General features: G+C 44.8%; 1 protein-coding gene across 10 annotated transcripts in view; it reads right to left on the bottom strand.

Annotated features, from left to right (window-relative positions):
* Positions 1–1,485: 1,485 nt before the first annotated feature.
* The window catches only part of RC3H1 (ring finger and CCCH-type domains 1), a 73,860-nt gene continuing 55,976 nt past the window's right edge, over positions 1,486–19,369 (bottom strand). For 3 of the 10 annotated variants that reach the window (XM_077276262.1, XM_077276260.1, XM_077276267.1), the window contains exons 13-20: positions 14,041–14,211; positions 13,773–13,925; positions 12,270–12,483; positions 5,377–5,470; positions 4,187–4,280; positions 3,797–3,970; positions 3,514–3,623; positions 1,646–2,149 (exon numbers count right to left, since the gene is read on the bottom strand). In XM_077276262.1, coding sequence (XP_077132377.1) covers positions 1,999–2,149; positions 3,514–3,623; positions 3,797–3,970; positions 4,187–4,280; positions 5,377–5,470; positions 12,270–12,483; positions 13,773–13,925; positions 14,041–14,211 — 1,161 coding nt within the window. In that variant the 3' untranslated portion in view covers positions 1,646–1,998. Of the gene's footprint in view, positions 2,150–3,513; positions 3,624–3,796; positions 3,971–4,186; positions 4,281–5,376; positions 5,471–12,269; positions 12,484–13,772; positions 13,926–14,040; positions 14,212–19,369 lie in introns of all 10 variants that reach the window. The other 7 variants (XM_077276261.1, XM_077276268.1, XM_077276263.1 and 4 more) reach the window with 5 other exon arrangements.

Genomic DNA, 19,369 nt, shown 5'->3' with positions numbered 1-19,369 from the left:
AAACCCATCTCTACTTCTTAATAAAGAAAAAGAAAAAACAAGATAAAAAAAAAAAAAAAAGTACACATATTGTACAAATTCTCTCTTACAATTCTTTCGAAATAGGATTCATGGAACGTAACGCTGAGGCGGACAATGACCCAGCAGGAGTTAAAGATTTAGGAGAAACCGGAGAAAGGAGAGGGGAAGGGAGAAGAGGAAAAGAAAGGAGGAAAAACACTAAGAAAATACAAACAACAAAAAAAAGGTAATTAATTCTCGCTTTTTACCCCACCAAAAAAACGATGTGGGAAGGTATTAACATAACCAGTTGTCTGCCCATCCACCTTACTTTCCTTGGGAAAAAAAAGGGAATTTTTATGTACCCACCAAAAAATATATTATATATATATATATATATATATATATATATATATATATATATATATATATATATATATATATATACACATACACATATCTCCAATTTGTGGGCAACATAAAAATAAAAGAATAATTTAATGCGTTTTACTTGTCTCTGCATTGTGTGTGTTCGGACCTTACTTAGAGGGCAAAATTATATTGGTTCCCCTTTGATGTGGCCCAATATAGGAGCGAAAAATTTAAAAGTTCCACTTTGCAGAAGTTTCTTTGCTCAATTTCATCTGAAGAAAAACAATAGAAAAATAGTAATTCTCCTATCGCATAAATAGTGCTTATACTCTTCTCCACGGTAACAGACTACAAACAGAAGCTCAACGTAGTCGGATTTTGTAGTCCTGCTAATTTAAAGTTGCTGAGAAAGAGTCTGGCTTTCAAGGTCCGAGTACGGATTGCAAAGTTCGGAAACCGGCAGCGGTCTCCTGATCCGAACTCAACAGCCACATGTATGCCTATGACAACAGTTGAGTTTGAGTCGAAAGGCAAGCGGCCCGGTCGGCATATTGCAGTCCGTTGCTCAGACACTGGATTTATGGATGTTGGACACCAGGCTTTAGAATACAGATGGAAAAAAAGAGTAGGACTTTTTGCAGTCTGTTACCATACAGATGTAACCTAGGAGCAAAGAACACAAAAGGATAATGATAATTAGGATTATTTGCATCGTTGATTTTCAATTTGGATGTACTGGAGCAATGAAATAAAAGGTTGCAAATGGGATTTTACTCTTTTTTTTTGCCCTCTAAATCACTTTTCAATCCAAGAGGGAAAAGGAAATGAATGGTCCAGCCGAGGAAAGCAGATCCTGAAAAGCACACACAGATATAATGATGGTAATATTTCCATCTTGTAATGTTGCAGGGCAACCCTAACCCTAATGATACAAAAATCAAAAAGGGAAAGCCAGCTTTGCCATTGAGGGAGCAACGGCACTTACAGAACTCCTGGGTATGCAATACCATCCTAATAAAACAAGAAAAAATAAATGTAAATCTACAGCAATAAGATCGTACAATTAATCAAACAGAGTATATATATATATAATATCTTCCTTTTTTTGTCTTTAAAGCCTTGCATCCAAGGCATTGAAAGGTATTAAAATTAAGTTCATTCACAGAACAAAAACAACTAATCTTGAATTGCTTGCAGATACTGCTAATTTTCATCTGTGTCATTTTTTTTTTTTAATATATATTTTGTATTCTGTATATTTTTTTTTTTTATTAAAAAATGTGTTAACGTGAAAATATGTGCAGAGGTTGTTGTTACTAGTGGTGTTCAATGCACATTTTATATGTAGTCTGTCATGCTTTGGAGGACAGGGAACAAGAGAGCAGGGTCACAGGTTCTTCCCCATAAATGACCCCCAAAAACGGGGGATATGTAGGCGATTCTTAAATAATAATAACTTTTCTGATAACCCCAAAAATGCTCTGAACTCTCCCTCCAAACACAAAAAAACCCCACAAAAAAAAACAAAAACAAAACAAAATTGTAAATGTTTTTTTTTTTTTTTTAACCGCCCACTAAACAAGAATTTAAAAGGGTTAATCGTGTGGGTAAAACAGCCCTCACTGCCTATGGAGCAGCAGTGGAATTGACTCCAGTTCTCAGGGGCTCATTTTTATCCCCACCAGTTTGGGCATCCTCTGAAAGAGTTAAAGACGCCGTCTTGCCAGATAGCATAGTGATGTCTTGGGCCAAGCTAGATCCATTTGGCACCTCGTTGCTGAAAGATAGGAAAAATGCATATAAATTATTTTTTTACTGTATTAAAAAAGCAAGAAGCCATCTACACACTGTAGGGATCATACTTTGTGATCTACAGGAGGGGAGTAGAAATGAAGATTTGTACAACCCTGATCCGGGGTCCACTTTAGTTCTCCACAACAGACAGACCTCATCCGCCACCATCCTAGACGCCTCTTGAGATTACCCGACCCCATGATACAATGACTTATGATGAGAGAACACGCTCGGATAAGGTGTTATCTGAGCATGCTCGGGTGCTAACCGAGTGTCTTCGGCGTGCTTGAATACTATGTTCGAGTCCCCGCGATTGCATGTCTCGCAGCCCTTCAACAGCAGCAACAAATGCAGGGATTGTCTAACAAACAGGCCATCCGTGCACGTGATGTAGCTGTCGAATAGCCGTGAGCCGCGGGGACTTGAACATATTTAGATCACGCTGAAGACACTATTAGCACCCGAGCATGCTCAGATAACACCTTATCCAGCACGTTCGCTCATCACTAATAATGGCCAAATATATATTTTTTTATCATTTCTACAAAGGATCCAGTTGCAAATGAAGGGACCCAGCTGTGGTTAAAAGTATAATCTGGTCTTCACCTGTCCAACCGCTGGACAGGTGAAAACTGTGGATCCCACCAATGATCAGAGCATTTGACTTCTGGCCCCCAATGAATGCAAGACTGAAGTCAAACTAGATTGTCTGGACCCACATACACCCAGACGCTCCATCTTAAGTCTTTGGTGGACTGATGAAGATGGCCGTGCAGTAGACTTAAGGATGAAGCGGCAGGATGCATGCATATACAGTGGGTCCATTTAACTCCTAATATACCAAAAAAGAATGAAAGGAATAACAGGTATTTCAGGGCACAGCCGTCGTCAAGTGGGGGCACCACTTCACAATTCTCCGGTGGTAGGTAGGCCATCAGATTTCAGGACCTTCCAGGGGCACTTGGCCATAGCCCTGTGACATATTTATCTTCAGACTTCGGTCTTTACCTGATACCCTGTTATGGGCCCTGATTTATAGGTTGTATCTCACATTTGTTCAGTTTTTAGTGATCATCAATAAAGGTTATTTTTAGAGAGATTTTTTTTGTACTTTTTGGTCTTTTGACCCCTGATCAGACATCTGGTTGTCTCCATTTAACTCATCCATGCTGCAATCTTGCATGCAGTGGGGTCCAGAAATCCCCTGCACTGACAATCCGTGTGGTCCCAATGGTGGGAATACACTGGAATACCCCATCAATGTGGCTCCTTTACTCGTTTCACCTTGCACGCTGGCATTCCTGGATTTGTAATTTTACAGACTACATCATAGAGATATTACCTTACCTGAAAGTCAAGGGCAGCTCATGTGCCAGCACCTTGGTCTGTGGCTCCAGCTGTCCATTCTCCACCTTGATGACCTCCGATTTGCTTTTAACACCCATGGGATGACTCTCCTAGGAGGTAATTAGACTGGTAATTAAAACTGAGAATATCAAGAATTAGATATCCATCTAAAGAGCAGTGTGATGTATTCATCAAGTAGGACATATTGGCCATTGATCAGCCCTCCTAAGCTTTAGGGCATAGGGGGGGAAATGATAAATGGGAATATTCTCCTGGTACTCACCATACTAAGCTCGCGAGTTCTTTTCCCGATTTCCCGCTCCACTTGATGCAGCTCAAGGCTCAGCTGTTCATTAGACAACATGGTTGACCATTTGGCTGGTGGCGGAGGAGGCGGCTGCTGCTGACTTCCTAAAGTGGAGGATTCTCTCTGCACAAGGAGACGGTTACTTGCAACCTGTAGGATACAGGAATAAACTATTCATCCAATTCTTGCCATTTTTCAATAAATAGAAATTAATATGATTCTCATATAAAAAATATGACGATTTGATATCTTACAAGAAAAATAATCTCCCCAATGCCTACTGCTTAAGAGGGGAGAGGGACTACCAATGGGGGAAAAGGCAAATTTACAGTAGAAACCCACCATATCACCTCCTCGCCACATTACCTGTGTCTGCTGACTGATTTGCTGGTTTAGCTGGTGTAACTCCATCCTAAGCTGATCTCTCTCAGATGTAGGTATAGGCTTGGGCATACGATCTCTGCAGGACGGAACATAAAAGAGACTAGTGATGAGCATACGTACTCGGATAAGGCGTTATCTGAGCATGCTCATGTGCTAACTGAGTGACTTCAGTGTGCTTGAAAAATATGTTCGAGTCAACAGGCGCAACACATACACGGATTGCCTGTTTGTTAGGCAATCCCTGCATGTACTGCATCTGTCGAACAGCCGTGAAACATGCACCTGTCGAACATATTTTTCGAGCACACCGAAGACACTCTTAACACCTGAGCATGCTCAGATAACACCTTATCCCAGCGCATTCACTCATCACTAAAAAAGACCAATTATGATTATTACGGTGCAAGGGTAAAACTAGTTATAGGGAGAAAACGAGAAGTCTGGTGAACAAAAAGTTATCATTGATTCACAAAATAGGCGATAACTTATTGATCGGTGGGGGTCCGACCACTAATTGTCTGAATAGGGAACTTTAATCGGCACTATACTGGACAGTGTTGGATGGCCATTCCATGCATTTTCTATGGGGCTGCTGAGTGATGATATTTGCTTTTTCTGGAAGCTCTACCACTCTATTGTGTTGGTCGCACCAATTAACAACATAACTTCGTTTTAATGGACAACCCCTTTAATATGGAGGGGAAGTTCCTATAAAGAGGTGCTCGGCATACGGGTTAGATCAGTTTTCCATTGCTAATATTAATGGTATAGGATAAAGGAGCTGCTCATTATAGAGTCACTGGGATTATAGGAGACTAAGAGATAACATGTGACTCTGGTGTACAGGATAAGTGTAGAATAGAACAATTGGAAAGTTTTGCAAAAGTTTTACAAAACTAAATGCAGAAATAAAAAATAAAAAACAATTATTGAATGTCGTGTGCCACATTTATTATGAGTTTTACAAAAAAGGGTTGTGGTTTGTATAGGAGGAGATGTAGTCCGAATAGGGCCAATATGTGCAAATTATGTCAATGAATAGGTAGTGGATAGTTTGACAAAAGGGTTCAATAATTCATTATGACAAATCTTCAGGCCGCCTAGAATACGTTTAGGTTATAGAAAAAAAAATTAGAAATTCTTAAATGTCAGTCCCAGTCCGTGAATATTACCTGTCACTCAAATGTCCCTGAGAAGGAAGGTTCTGATGGGGAGAATATGCTGGACCTCCCAGGCCGCCGTGACTACTGTACAGGCTGTAATCTGCTAAAATAAGAAAATAGATTTCATTTGTAGAAAAAAAAAAATAGAAATCAATAAACCAAATAAAAATAAGAAAAAAAATACAGTAGAAAATATTCAAAATGGATGATATTTGAGTCACAATCTTTTTATTACTTTGAATATAAGTTGGAGCAGAGCGCCCTCTCTGGAGGAACACGTATGTGCATTACATGGGAAGCCAAATGATTTCGGTGGGTACTACACAGTAAGTGTCCTGCTTTAGGGGGAGAATACTGTGTAGTACCCACCGAAATAATCTTGTGATCATCTTATTGTTAAGGGATCCTTCTTATGAAATAATGATTGTGCAACACCCCTTTTAATAGTATGACAAATCAGGAACAAGTGGATGCATATCAATCTAATTAACCCCTTAAGCCCCGAGGGTGGTTTGCACGTTAATGACCGGGCCAATTTTTACAATTCTGACCACTGTCCCTTTATGAGGTTATAACTCTGGAACGCTTCAACGGATCTTGGCGATTCTGACATTGTTTTCTTGTGACATATTGTACTTCATGTTAGTGGTAAAATTTCTTCGATATAACTTGCGTTTATTTGTGAAAAAAACGAATATTTGGCGAAAATTTTGAAAATTTCGCAATTTTCCAACTTTGAATTTTTATGCCCTTAAATCACAGACATATGTCACACAAAATGCTTAATAAATAACATTTCCCACATGTCTACTTTACATCAGCACAATTTTGGAACCAAAATTTTTTTTTGTGACGGAGTTATAAGGGTTAAACGTTGACCAGCAATTTCTCATTTTTACAACACCATTTTTTTTTAGGGACCACATCTCATTTGAAGTCATTTTGACGGGTCTATATGATAGAAAATACCCAAGTGTGACACCATTCTAAAAACTGCACCCCTCAAGGTACTCAAAACCACTTTCAAGAAGTTTATTAACCCTTCAGGTGTTTCACAGGAATTTTTGGAATGTTTAAATAAAAATGAACATTTAACTTTTTTTCACACAAAATTTATTTCAGCTCCAATTTGTTTTATTTTACCAAGGGTAACAGGAGAAAATAGACCCCAAAAGTTGTTGTACAATTTGTCCTGAGTACGCTGATACCCCATATGTGGGGGTAAACCACAGTTTGGGCGCATGGCAGAGCTTGGAAGCAAAGGAGCGCCATTTGACTTTTCAATGCAAAATTGACTGGAATTGAGATGGGACGCCATGTTGCATTTGGAGAGCCCCTGATGTGCCTAAACATTGAAACCCCTAACAAGTGACACCATTTTGGAAAGTAGACCCCCTAAGGAACTTATCTAGATGTGTGGTGAGCACTTTGACCCAACAAGTGCTTTACAGAAGTTTATAATGCAGAGCCGTAAAAATAAAAAATCATATTTTTTCACAAAAATTATCTTTTCACCCCCAATTTTTTATTTTCCCAAGGGTGAGAGAAGAAATTGGACCCCAAAAATTGTTGTGCAATTTGTCCTGAGTACGCTGATACCCCATATGTGGGTGTAAACCATTGTTTGGGCGCAGGGCAGAGCTCGGAAGGGAAGGAGCGCCATTTGACTTTTCAATGCAAAATTGACTGGAATTGAGATGGGACGCCATGTTGCATTTAGAGAGCCCTTGATGTGCCTAAACATTGAAACCCCTAACAAGTGACACCATTTTGGAAAGTAGACCCCCTAAGGAACTTATCTAGATGTGTGGTGAGCACTTTGACCCAACAAGTGCTTTACAGAAGTTTATAATGCAGAGCCGTAAAAATAAAAAATCATATTTTTTCACAAAAATGATCTTTTCACCCCCAATTTTTTATTTTCCCAAGGGTAAGAGAAGAAATTGGACCCCAAAAATTGTTGTGCAGTTTGTCCTGAGTACACTGATACCCCATATGTGGGTGTAAACCATTGTTTGGGCGCAGGGCAGAGCTCAGAAGGGAAGGAGCGCCATTTGACTTTTCAATGCAAAATTGACTGGAATTGAGATGGGACGCCATGTTGCGTTTGGAGAGCCCCTAATGTGCCTAAACATTGAAACCCCCCACGAGTGACACCATTTTGGAAAGTAGACCCCCTAAGGAACTTATCTAGATGTGTGGTGAGCACTTTGACCCAACAAGTGCTTCACAGAAGTTTATAATGCAGAGCCGTAAAAATAAAAAATCATATTTTTTCACAAAAATGATCTTTTCACCCCCATTTTTTTATTTCCCCAAGGGTAAGAGAAGAAATTAGACCACAAAAGTTGTTGTGCAATTTGTCCTGAGTACGACGATACCCCATATGTGGGGGTAAACCACTGTTTGGGTGCATAGCAGAGCTCGGAAGGGAAGGAGCGCTATTTGACTTTTCAATGCAAAATTGACTGGAATTAAGATGGGATGCCATGTTGCATTTGGAGAGCCCCTGATGTGCCTAAACATTAAAAAAACCCACAAGTGACACCATTTTGGAAAGTAGACCCCCTAAGGAACTTATCTAGATGTGTTTTGAGAGCTTTGAACCCCCAAGTGTTTCACTACAGTTTATAACGCAGAGCCGTGAAAATAAAAATTATTTTTTTTTTTCACAAAAATGATTTTTTAGCCCCCAGTTTTGTATTTTCACAAGGGTATCAGGATAAATTGGACCCCAAAAGTTGTTGTCCAATTTGTCTGGAGTACGCTGATACCCCATTTGTGGGGAGGGACCACTGTTTGGGCGCATGACAGAGCTCGGAAGGGAAGGAGCGCCATTTGGAATGCAGACTTAAATGGATTGGTCTGCAGGCGTCACGTTGCATTTGCAGAGCCCCTGATGTACCCAAACAGTACAAACCCCCCACAAGTGACCCCATATTGGAAACTAGACCCCCCAAGGAACTTATCTAGATGTGTTGTGAGAACTTTGAACCCCCAAGTGTTTCACTACAGTTTATAACGCAGAGCCGTGAAAATAATTTTTTTTTTTTTTTCACAAAAATGAAATTTAGCCCCCAGTTTTGTATTTTCACAAGGGTATCAGGATAAATTGGACCCTAAAAGTTGTTGTCCAATTTGTCCTGAGTACGCTGATACCCCCTATGTGGGGGGGAACCACTGTTTGGGCGCATGACAGAGCTCGGAAGGGAAGGAGCGCCATTTGGAATGCAGACTTAAATGGATTGGTCTGCAGGCATCACGTTGCATTTGCAGAGCCCCTGATGTACCCAAACAGTACAAACCCCCCACAAGTGACCCCATATTGGAAACTAGACCCCCCAAGGAACTTATCTAGATGTGTTGTGAGAACTTTGAACCCCCAAGTGTTTCACTACAGTTTATAACGCAGAGCCGTGAAAATAAAAATTATTTTTCTTTTTCACAAAAATGATTTTTTAGCCCCCAGTTTTGTATTTTCACAAGGGTATCAGGATAAATTGGACCCTAAAAGTTGTTGTCCAATTTGTCCTGAGTACGCTGATACCCCCTATGTGGGGGGGAACCACTGTTTGGGCGCATGACAGAGCTCGGAAGGGAAGGAGCGCCATTTGGACTGCAGACTTAAATGGATTGGTCTGCAGGCGTCACGTTGCATTTGCAGAGCCCCTGATGTACCCAAATAGTACAAACCCCCCACAAGTGACCCCATATTGGAAACTAGACCTCCCAAGGAACTTATCTAGATGTGTTGTGAGAACTTTGAACCCCCAAGTGTTTCACTACAGTTTACAACGCAGAGCCGTGAAAATAAAACATTTTTTTTCCCACAAAAATGATTTTTAGCCCCCCAAATTTTTATTTTCCCAAGGATAACAAGAGAACTTGGACCCCAGAAGTTGTTGTTCAATTTGTCCCTAGTACGCTGATACCCCATATGTTGGGGTAAACCCCTTTTTGGACGCACGGGAGAGCTCGGAAGGGAAGGAGCACTGTTTTACTTTTTCAACGCAGAATTGGCTGGAATTGAGATTGGACGCCATGTCGCGTTTGGAGAGCCCCTGATGTGCCTGAACAGTGGAAACTCCCCAATTCTACCTGAAACCCTACCCCTAACCTCACCCCTAACCGTTTACTGAACATTTTCTGACAGTCATAAGTGCCACGTATATAAGTGCCACGTATTTAAGTGCCACGTATTTAAGTGCCACGTATTTAAGTGCCACGTATTTAAGTGCCACGTATTTAAGTGCCACGTATTTAAGTGCCACGTATTTCAGTGCCACGTATTTCAGTGCCACGATATTTCAGTGCCACGTATTTCAGTGCCACGTATTTCAGTGCCACGTATTTCAGGCACTGAAAAATACGTGGCACGTAAATACTTCAGTGCCACGATATTTCAGTGCCACGATATTTCAGTGCCACGTATTTCAGTGCCACGTATTTCAGGCACTGGTAAATACGTGGCACGTAAATACGTGGCACTTAAATACGTGGCACTTAAATACGTGGCACTTAAATACGTGGCACTTAAATACGTGGCACTTAAATACGTGGCACTTAAATACGTGGCACTTAAATACGTGGCACTTAAATACGTGGCACTTAAATACGTGGCACTTAAATACGTGGCACTTAAATACGTGGCACTTAAATACGTGGCACTTAAATACGTGGCACTTAAATACGTGGCACTTAAATACGTGGCACTTAAATACGTGGCACTTATATACGTGGCCACTGAAATATCGTGGCACTTATATACGTATATAAACGTATATTTCAGTGCCACGTATTTCAGGTTAGGGGTAGGGTTAGGGGTAGGGTTAGGGTTTTTTGTTTTTTTCTTGTTTTCTTGTGTTTTTCTATAAAAACGCATGCGTTTTACCGCGTTTACATGCATTTTTTCACACATGCGGTTTTTTTAAAAAACGCATGCAGATAAAAACGCAAGTGTGAAACCAGACTAAAAGACGCTTTTTATAGCAAAAAAGTTTTTGCGTCTCCACATTTTGAGAGCTATAATTTTTCCACATTTTGGTCCACAGAGTCATGTGAGGTCTTGTTTTTTGCGGGACGAGTTGACGTTTTTATTGGTAACATTTTCGGACACGTGACCATTTTTTATCACTTTTTATTCCGATTTTTGTGAGACAGAATAACCAAAAACCAGCTATTCATGAATTTCTTTTGGGGGAGGCGTTTATACCGTTCCGCGTTTGGTAAAATTGATAAAGCAGTTTTATTCGTCGGGTCAGTACGATTACAGCGATACCTCATTTATATCATTTTTTATGTTTTGACGCTTTTATACGATAAAAACTATTTTATAGAAAAAATAATTATTTTGGCATCGCTTTATTCTGAGGACTATAACTTTTTTATTTTTTTGCTGATGATGCTGTATGGCGGCTCGTTTTTTGCGGGACAAGATGACGTTTTCAGCGGTAACATGGTTATTTATATCCGTCTTTTTGATCGCGTGTTATTCCACTTTTTGTTCGGCGGTATGGTAATAAAGCGTTGTTTTTTGCCTCGTTTTTTTTTTTTTTTTTCTTACGGTGTTTACTGAAGGGGTTAACTAGTGGGCCAGTTTTATAGGTTGGGTCGTTACGGACGCGGCGATACTAAATATGTGTACTTTTATTGTTTTTGTTTGTTTTTTTTAGATAAAGAAATGTATTTATGGGAATAATATTTTTTTTTTTATTATTATTTATTTAGGAATTTTTTTTTTTTTTTTTTTACACATGTGGAAATTTTTTTTTTTACTTTTTTACTTTGTCCCAGGGGGGGACATCACAGATCGCAGATCTGATAGTGTGCACAGCACTCTATTAGATCTGCGATCATCCTTTCATCGGAGCAGGCTGCAGCTTTCATCTGCAGCCTGCTCCGACCCGGAAGTGCTCCCTGCAGGACCCGGATACAGCCCCTCGGCCATTTTGGATCCGGGGCCTGCAGGGAGAAGACGTTCGGTACGAGGTGAGTACATCACCTTGTACCGATCGTCTCAGGGAAGCCCGCAGGGAGCCCCCTCCCTGCGCGATGCTTCCCTGTACCGCCGGCACACCGCGATCATGTTTGATCGCGGTGTGCCGGGGGTTAATGTGCCGGGGGCGGTCCGTGACCGCTCCTGGCACATAGTGCCGGATGTCAGCTGCGATATGCAGCCGACACCCGGCCGCGCTCCCCCCGTGAGCGCGGCCGATCGCGTATGACGTACTATCCCGTCACCGGGAATTAAGTCCCAGGTCACCTTGACGGGATAGTACGTCATACGGGATTAAGGGGTTAAGGGCCATCAGCAACCATTAAAAGGAATAGGTCAGCAGATTTTTGCTATGGAATCTGAGAGCAGCATAATGTAGGGGCAGAGACCCTGATTCCAGCGATGTGTCACTTACTGAGCTCCTAGCTGCAGTTTCGATAAAATTACTGTTTTCTCTGTAGCAGTGCCAAGAATGCTGAGACCTGTATAACCCTCCCCCGATTGGAAGTATACTGTGTACAGTGTCAGAAAAGTACCAATCAGTGGTGGGGGCGGGGTTACAGATTTCCTAAACTGCCTCTAGTAATAATCTCCTGCTGATAAAACACTGATTGTATTGTAACTACAGCAAGCTGCTGAGCAGGTGACACAAACCTGGAATCAGGTTCTCTGCCCCTACATCACGCTGCTCTCAGATAGCAAATAGCAAAAACCGAGAGTCCCATTAAATCCCAGTTGATTAACTTGCATATAATCACGCAAGCATCTACTATTTTTTATTTTGTGTAATAAATGTAACCTAGTAATTGAATGCCTTTTTAAAATAAAATATTCAGCAATTAAAAAAAAAATAAAATAATAACATGAGGCAAATATTATCACGACACAAGCCGCTGCCAGAACGCACCAGTAACGCTTGGTTTGGTTGGCGCACCTTGGCCTCCCATTGCCGGCTGCATAAGACCAGATGGCTGGTACAAGTTCTTGGAGGTGCGGGAGATGGCACCAAAACGGGAAACTGTGGGTCGGTCGCCAAACGGAATGAGATCATCCTCTCCCGCCTCTGGGGCCCGCCGCTGAAGTTCAAGGCGCTGATCCCTTAGGGCTTTGCTGTCAGCGTTCTGTAATGGGAGAAAAAGGGAAAAACAAAAAAAATTAACATTTTTTAACCATTTTATTCTGATGCCCAATAAAGACATTTTGTTCAATTTACTTTGTCCTCCTTAGATTTGCCCTTACATGATCAAAAACGCACTCCCTTACTGCGGTGATGGTGACATCGCGTACACTCATCACGGGGGGCTTCTCTATGTAAATGAACTTATTTAAAGGGAACCTGTTGTCCACTTCTTTAACGTTAGAATAGATGACATATTAGGAACTTAGGCGGAGCCGAGAGCTACCCGGATTTGCCGGATCGGACAGCTCAATTTGCATGCAGCGCAAGACATCATGGGATCTGTAGTTTTCAGCCTACCGCTCTAACTACTATTTGCTGGTGTGTATTGCGCAATTCAATTGGGGCAGACATTAAAAAAAATAATAATAAAGAGAACCTGTCATCAGAATTTGGCACTATAGACTAAAGGTATAGCCGTACCGGCGCTACTACACTGACCAAATCGATATTTTTAGTGAAGGAATCTGGTCAGTGGTTCTTGTTTAATCATGGTTTTAAGTTTTCTTCTGATGACGTCTTTCGTGCGTCAGGGTGGGCCTGGTGGGGTTGAGTCGTCTTCTGCTCCGGCCCCTCCGCCGCCTGCCTCCTGTGTTCCTGCAGGTCACCGATTCTTCAGTGACCTGCCTACGTGGTCATTGGCGTGAGCGCAATTCGATTTCATGGCCGGTTTTCTGGTCTTCGATAAAATAGCACCTGAGGAGGTGCATGCGAACATGAAGTTCTCAGCTCAATGACGTCTTCAATGAGCTGAGATCTCTATCTGCGCATGCGCCGCCTCCAGCGCCATTTTATTGAAGACCTGAAGACTATATGCGGAATCACAATGCTCACGCACCGCCCATGCCGATGCAAAATTTCCAAAGAGAGGTAGGAACATCGCAGGAGGGGTCGGAATAGAAGACGCACCCCTCCCCTTCCAAGATGCACTGAAGAAAACTTAAAACCATAATTAAACAAGAACTACTGACCAGATTCCTTCATCAAAGGTATTGATTTGATCAGAGTAATAGCGCAGTTGTGGCCATACCTTTAGTTTACAGTGCTATAGCCTGCTGACGGGTTCTCTATAAGAGTAGACAACATGTCCCATGTCTGCATCATTTTAATTTTTCGGCTATCAATGGCTTTTCCAAAAGACCATCCTCGTGTACCATAAACCAAGTGGCTGCAGAAAATCTCCGGGCTCTTCAGATCTGTTAAAAGTTGCATAAAAGAAGAATTTCTACTTACTGCTACTTCCACGCAGCCACCGGCAGAAACGTCTTTGGGTTTGGCGTCTTTGGTTCCAATATAGGAACCGATCGTGTCACAGGACCAGGGGGAGTACTGGCTGTAGTCGTTCCCTTTGTACTTCCCAGATACTTTCAGTTCCTCATCGAGATACTACAAGAACAGGAGATGTATGTAACAAACTATGGAGACATTTACTTACCGACACCCCAACCAAGGTGACACACAGCGATTGCCATCAGACGTGCATTAGAGCCGGCCGCGTTACCTCTTCTGGATGGAAGGTTTGAGTCAGAGTCGGTGAAGGAGCGAATGGAGGCGGCGAGATCACTTTCCTCTCCTCTAGCTGAGCCATGATCTCTTTACGTCGACGGTGAAGATCATCCAGGCTTGGATGGGGCTGTGATGGATGCTGAGGTGGCAGACGGTTGTAAGACTCCTATATAGATGATGAGGATTGAATGTATTAAAATACAAGTGAACCTGATAAAAAGGAGATTTTTGTGTACTCACCATAAAATCTTTCTCTTAGCCTCTAATTGGGGGACACAGGACCATGGGTGTTATGCTGCTGTCCACTAGGAGGCGACACTATGCATAATCTGAAAAAGATTAACTGTGGCTCCTCCTGTGCAGTATACACCCCTGGACGGCATCAGCCTTCTCCAGTTTTGTGCAAAAGCAGTAGGAGGAACGTAACATGAATAACATAATTATGCCTGTAAGAAGGCAACTATGTACGAGCTCAAGAAACAATATGAGAACTCAACAGTTACAACAGCCCGGAAAGGGCAACAGGGTGGGAGCTGTGTCCCCCAATTAGAGGCTAAGAGAAAGAGATTTTACAGTGAGTACACAAAAATCTCCTTTACTCTGTCGCCTCATTGGGGGACACAGGACCATGGGACGTCCTAAAGCAGTCCCTGGGTGGGAAGCAATGGACGAATATTGTGCAGACAGGCCCGTACACTTGGGGCACCGCCGCCTGCAGGACACGTCTACCCAGGCTCGCGTCCGCTGAGGACTGGGTATGAACCCTGTAGTGTTTAGTAAACGTGTGTAAGCTAGTCCAAGTGGCCGCCTTACACACTTGTTGTGCCGAAGCCTGGTGCCGAATGGCCCAGGAGGCCCCTACCGCCCGTGTAGAGTGTGCCGTAATACCGTCTGGAAGAGGAGAATTCTTAAGGCGGTACGCCTCTTGTATGGTGGATTTGATCCACCTGGCAAGAGTAGCTTTGGAAGCTGGCATACCCTTGTGGCCGCCTTCCGGAAGGAGGAAAAGGGAATCAGACCTCCGGAAGGACGCAGTCCTAGACACGTATATACGCAAAGCCCTGACAAGGTCAAGCGTATGCAGAGCCTTCTCCACTCTATGAACCGGAACCGGACAAAGGGATGGTAGTGAAATTTCCTCATTGAGGTGGAAGTCGGACACAACCTTCGGGAGGAAGGATGGGACCGTACGAAGAACTACCTTGTCCTGGTGAAATGCCAGGAAAGGCCGTCTGCAGGAGAGTGCTGTCAGTTCAGACACCCTGCGTAGCGAGGTGATTGCCACCAGGAAAACCACCTTCTGGGAAAGAAGGCGGAGCGGGACCTCCTTAAGGGGTTCGAAGGGTGGTTCCTGCAATGCTGTCAGGACCAGGTTGAGGTCCCACATTTCTAGTGGTCGTCTGTAGGGGGGAACCAATCGGGAAACCCCCTGAAGGAAAGTCCTTACTTGCGGCTTGGTAGCAATGCGCTTTTGGAAAAGCACTGAGAGGGCTGACACCTGGCTCTTAAGCGAGCCCAATGACAGCCTGGCCTCCAGACCCGATTGGAGAAAACCAAGTACTTTGGGTATGGAATAAGGGAGTGGGATCTGGCCACGAGATTCGCACCAGGTAAAGAAAGCTTTCCAGGTACGGTAATAAATCTTGGCAGAGGCTGGTTTCCGTGCTCTGATCATGGTTCCAATGACATCTGCCGAGAGCCCTGCCTGGGTTAGAACCCAGGTCTCAAGGGCCACGCCGTCAAATTGAGAGCCCCTGAGTTCTGGTGGTAGAACGGCCCTTGTGATAGAAGATCGTGGCGGTCGGGGAGACGCCAGGGGGCGTCTGCTGTGAGTTGTACGATGTCGGCGTACCATGTGCGTCTGGGCCAGTCCAGTGCAATGAGGATGGTTGGAACTCCCTCTTGTTTGATCTTCCTCACCACTCTGGATATCAGGGGGAGAGGTGGAAAAATATAGAGAAGCTGGAACTGGGTCCAGTCCTGAACCAGAGCGTCTGCTCCGAGCGACCGCGGATCGTGTGTTCTGGCAATGAAGTTGGAGACCTTGGCATTGAAATGGGATGCCATTAGGTCCACATCCGGGGTCCCCCAGCGGAGACAGATCTGTTGAAAAATTTCGGGATGGAGAGACCACTCTCCCGAGTCTATTCCTTGTCGGCTGAGGAAGTCTGCTTCCCAGTTGTCCACACCCGGAATGTGGACCGCCGAAAGAACCGACCCTGTGTCCTCCGCCCAGCGGAGGATATGTGACACTTCCCGCATCGCCTGGGTACTGCGGGTCCCCCATTGATGATTCACATATGCCACAGCCGTGGCATTGTCCGACTGTATCCTGATGTGAGAGGCTGCCAGTAAGTGATGGAAGGCCCTCAATGCCAGAAGGATGGCACGAATTTCCAGGATGTTGATGGGCATGGTCGCTTCCGCTGGGGACCACTTGCCCTGTGCCCTGTGGTGTAGGTGCACCGCACCCCAACCCGTCAGACTCGCGTCGGTGGTCAGAACCTTCCATTGACCTGAGAGAAAGGATTTCCCCTTTGCTAGCGAGGATGGCTTGAGCCACCAGTGCAGGGACCTCCTGGTGGACGACGTTAGCTGGAACTCCCTGTCGAGAGAGAAGGGATTCCTGTCCCAGGACTTGAGAATGGCTAGTTGGAGAGGTCTGAGGTGAAACTGGGCAAATGGGACGGCTTCTATTGCTGCTGCCATCTTGCCGAGGACTCTCATGGCAAACCGGAGAGATCGAGGGGGTTTGCGGAGGAGAGTGCGAACTGCTAGTCGGAGGGCCAGTGCCTTGTCCTTGGGAAGGAGCACTAGACCCCTGGAGGTGTTGAATAACATTCCCAGGAAGGTCAGGGACTGACTCGGGGTTGGTGATGACTTTTGTAGGTTGATTAACCAGCCCATGCGACTGAGAGTATCGGTTGTGATTGAGACGCTGAACTCGCAGTCCTTGAAGGTGGGAGCCTTGATGAGTAGATCGTCCAGGTATGGAACGACTACTATGCCTCTGGAATGCAGGACGTCCATGGTTGCTGCCATGACCTTGGTGAACACTCTGGGAGCCGTGGCGAGTCCAAAGGGGAGAGCCACGAATTGGTAGTGGTCCTGGCCTATTGCGAACCTGAGAAACCTCTGATGAGCAGGTGCAATGGGTATGTGCAGGTATGCGTCTTGTATGTCTATGGAGGCGAGATATTCTCCCTTCTCCATGGACGCAATGATAGACCGGAGGGACTCCATGCGGAAGTGACAGACCCGTACATGTTTGTTGAGCTGTTTTAGGTCTAGTATGGGCCGTACGCTGCCTCCTTTCTTGGGAACTACGAACAGATTGGAGTAGAACCCTTGGAAGCGGTCGGTCGTGGGTACCGGTACTATGACTCCTGATTGACAAAGCGAGGAGACCGCTTGGTGGTAGGCTCGAGCCTTGGCTGGCGGTTTTGGGGGGATAGAGAGGAAAAACCGGTCCGGTGGGTTGGAGGTGAAGTCTATTTTGTATCCGGAAGACACTAGTTCCATGACCCACCTGTCTTCTGTAATAGGCAGCCAGACTTGATGAAAGAGCAAAAGTCGGCCGCCTACTGGTGTGGGGTCTTCCGGAGTCCGTGAGTCATGAGGAGGAGAAAGTCTGCGATTTTCCTCCTCTGGGCTTAGACTGGCCTGCTTTTGACTGCCAGGTCTTGTCCGACCTTTGCGTCGATCGTGAGTTGTCCCTGCGTGGGGAACGGTTACGATTTTGTACTGGTCGTGAGACGGACCAGCCGGAGGAATTCCGAAAGGATCGGAATCGAGTTTGGTTACGCTTCTTGTAAGTGCGTTTAGGTTTCAGTTGGGGAAGAGAAGTACTCTTACCCCCTGTGGCGTTGGATATCATAGTGTCCAACTGTTCACCGAAAAGTCTCCCACTGAGGTAGGGGAGGTGCGTGAGGGACTTCTTTGAGGCTGCGTCCGCTTTCCATTCCCGCAGCCAGAGGATACGCCGAATCGTGATGGCGTTTGATGCTATCCCCGTGACTCCCCTTGCTGAATCCAGAGCTGCATGGAGCATGTAATCTGCTACAACAGCAATTTGAACCGCTTGGTCTGACAGTTCAGGAGCGGATGCTTGGAAGGCTTGTAAATTCTTTGCCCAGGCCAGGATGGCCTTGGCAGCCCAAACTGAGGCGAACGCGGGAGCCAGGGATGCCCCTGCTGCCTCGAAAATTGAACGAGCCATGCGTTCTACCTGCCGGTCTGCTGCGTCCCTTAGGGTTGAGCTATCTGGCAGTGAAAGGAGGGTCTGTGCTGCTAGCCTGGAGACTGGGGGATCCACTTCAGGTGGATCTGTCCATTCCTTGGTGTCCTTCTGTGGGAAGGGGTACCTCGCCTCCAGATATTTGCGATTAGCGAATTTTTTCTCAGGCTGTGAGAGCTGTTTTTTAAGGATCGCCTTAAACTCTGGGTGGTTAGAGAAAACCTTAGGCGGCTTCAGAGGTCCTTCAAAGGAAATCTGATGTTCTGGGGCCTCTGGTGGCGGATCAGAAATGTCCAGCACCCGATGGATGGACGATATTATGTCCTCAACTAGCGCTGTATTGCTAGGAGGGATTGGGATCAGGGACCCCTCCGTTTCTCTGTCTGAGTCAGAGTCGCAGATGCCTTCCGAATCCTGTGTATCACTGAGGCGTCCCCTGCTGGGTGAGCTGGGGAGGAGGCCTTCTCTGGTTGGGGATTGCGGAGATCTGCATTGTCTGTCCCTGGAATGGGATGGTCTAGATGACCTGGAGCAACAGTGTCTCTCCCTAGAGGGGGATGACCGTGTGCTATGGGATGACGCAGATGGACTTGATCTATGGATCCGCTTGCGTCCTGACCTAGACGTGGATGTGCCAGGGTCATCTTGTTCCTGAGTCAAGCTCTCCCTTTGCTGGGTAACGGTCATAGCCGGGGCATGACCCTGCAGAGCCTGAAGCAATGTGGAAGTTAGGTTATCTATAGACTGCGTCATAGATTGCGATATCTGAGTAGCCCATTCCGGCGTGGCATTAGACACCGAGGCATTGGCAGGGGCTTCTTGAGGCTGTGACACAGTAGTTTGTATACAGTTCTGACAATGCGGGTACGTGCTACTACTGGGGAGAGCGGTCCCGCAGGCTGTGCAGAATGCATAATAGCAGTTCTGCCTGGTTCTCTTAGACCTTGAGCCCGGCATAGTGCACACAGAGTGCAGAAGTGCTGCCAGCAGATGGACCTTACAGGGGTAGAGAACCTACAGGGGAGCCTTATAGGTAATATGGATTCACAGCTGAGTAAAAATAACCCAGCTGTGATCTTACCCCACC

Source organism: Ranitomeya variabilis, chromosome 8 (assembly GCF_051348905.1).
Source record: "Ranitomeya variabilis isolate aRanVar5 chromosome 8, aRanVar5.hap1, whole genome shotgun sequence".
In the NCBI taxonomy this organism is placed as follows: domain Eukaryota; kingdom Metazoa; phylum Chordata; class Amphibia; order Anura; family Dendrobatidae; genus Ranitomeya; species Ranitomeya variabilis.
Note: the sequence above shows the minus strand (reverse complement) of the source record. Positions and strands in the feature narration are given on the sequence as shown.